General features: G+C 45.9%; 1 protein-coding gene and 1 pseudogene across 1 annotated transcript in view; both read left to right on the top strand.

The window, feature by feature from the left end:
* Positions 1 to 1,281, top strand: part of LOC119581683 (rhodopsin-like) — a 2,165-nt gene extending 884 nt beyond the window's left edge. Inside the window, exon 2 of the mRNA XM_037929807.1 lies at positions 48 to 1,281. Within this exon, the coding sequence (XP_037785735.1) occupies positions 50 to 1,183 (1,134 nt within the window). The 5' untranslated portion in view covers positions 48 to 49 and the 3' untranslated portion in view covers positions 1,184 to 1,281. The remainder of the gene's footprint in view (positions 1 to 47) is intronic.
* LOC119581685 overlaps positions 1 to 1,315 on the top strand; it is a 17,958-nt pseudogene that overhangs the window by 12,684 nt on the left and 3,959 nt on the right.

Here is a 1,315-nt window from a genome sequence, read left to right as displayed (position 1 = left end):
ATGTACAAATAAATTCTGCCCTCATTTTATATTTCGCATTTCGCCACAGATGTCGTCGTGGAACAATCCAAATCCGGTCACCGTCCTGGAGACCACCAATCCATATGGCAACTATACGGTGGTTGACACTGCGCCTAAGGAGATTCTCCATATGGTGCACGAACACTGGTATCAATATCCTCCCATGAACCCTCTTTGGTACAGCCTTGTTGGTTTCTGGATGGTTGTCATGGGATGTCTCTCCTTAGCTGGAAACTTCGTCGTCATCTGGGTTTTCATGAACACCAAATCTCTTCGATCGCCTGCTAATCTATTAGTCGTCAATCTGGCCTTTTCCGACTTTTTCATGATGCTCACCATGTTCCCTCCTATGGTGGTGTCGTGTTACTGGCAGACATGGACTCTTGGAGCACTATTCTGTGAGATCTATGGTTTCTTTGGTTCACTTTTCGGATGCATTTCAATTTGGACCATGGTATTCATCACTGCTGATCGATACAACGTCATTGTGAAAGGAGTTTCTGCTGAACCACTAACGTCTGGAGGTGCCATGTTAAGGATAGGTGGTGCCTGGTTCTTTTCCTTTGCTTGGTGTCTTCCACCATTCTTTGGTTGGAATCGTTATGTTCCTGAGGGTAATATGACTGCCTGTGGAACAGATTATTTGACGGAGACAGAATTTTCAAGGAGTTACTTGTATGTCTACTCAGTGTGGGTATATCTTTTCCCTCTTGCCTACATCATCTATAGTTACACATTCATTGTCAAGGCTGTGGCTGCCCACGAGAAGGGAATGCGAGAACAAGCCAAGAAGATGGGAGTTAAATCCTTGAGGAGTGAAGAAGCCCAAAAGACCTCTGCTGAGTGTCGTCTGTGCAAGGTTGCTCTGATGACCGTCAGCCTGTGGTTCGTGGCATGGACCCCCTACTTCGTCATCAACTGGGGAGGAATGTTCAACCGAACCATGGTTACTCCTCTATTCTCCATCTGGGGCTCTGTCTTCGCCAAGGCTAATGCCGTCTACAACCCCATCGTGTATGCCATCAGCCACCCCAAGTACCGAGCTGCCCTTGAGAAGAAGCTACCCTGTCTATCCTGTGCTACTGAGGGCAAAGACGGTGGTGGTTCTGATGCTGGTTCCACTACTACTGCTGAAAGTACTGAAAAGCCGGAATCTGCATAGAAAGAGATGCCTATGGAGCCTGACAGCGAATGTGAAAATGACATTTTTTAAAATGTAACCCCTTTGTTTGCTAAACTGCAAATATATCCCAGCAATGATTTATGTTTCACTTTCCTGTAAAGTTACTTTTTT

Source organism: Penaeus monodon, chromosome 15 (assembly GCF_015228065.2).
Source record: "Penaeus monodon isolate SGIC_2016 chromosome 15, NSTDA_Pmon_1, whole genome shotgun sequence".
In the NCBI taxonomy this organism is placed as follows: Eukaryota; Metazoa; Arthropoda; class Malacostraca; order Decapoda; family Penaeidae; genus Penaeus; species Penaeus monodon.
Note: the sequence above shows the minus strand (reverse complement) of the source record. Positions and strands in the feature narration are given on the sequence as shown.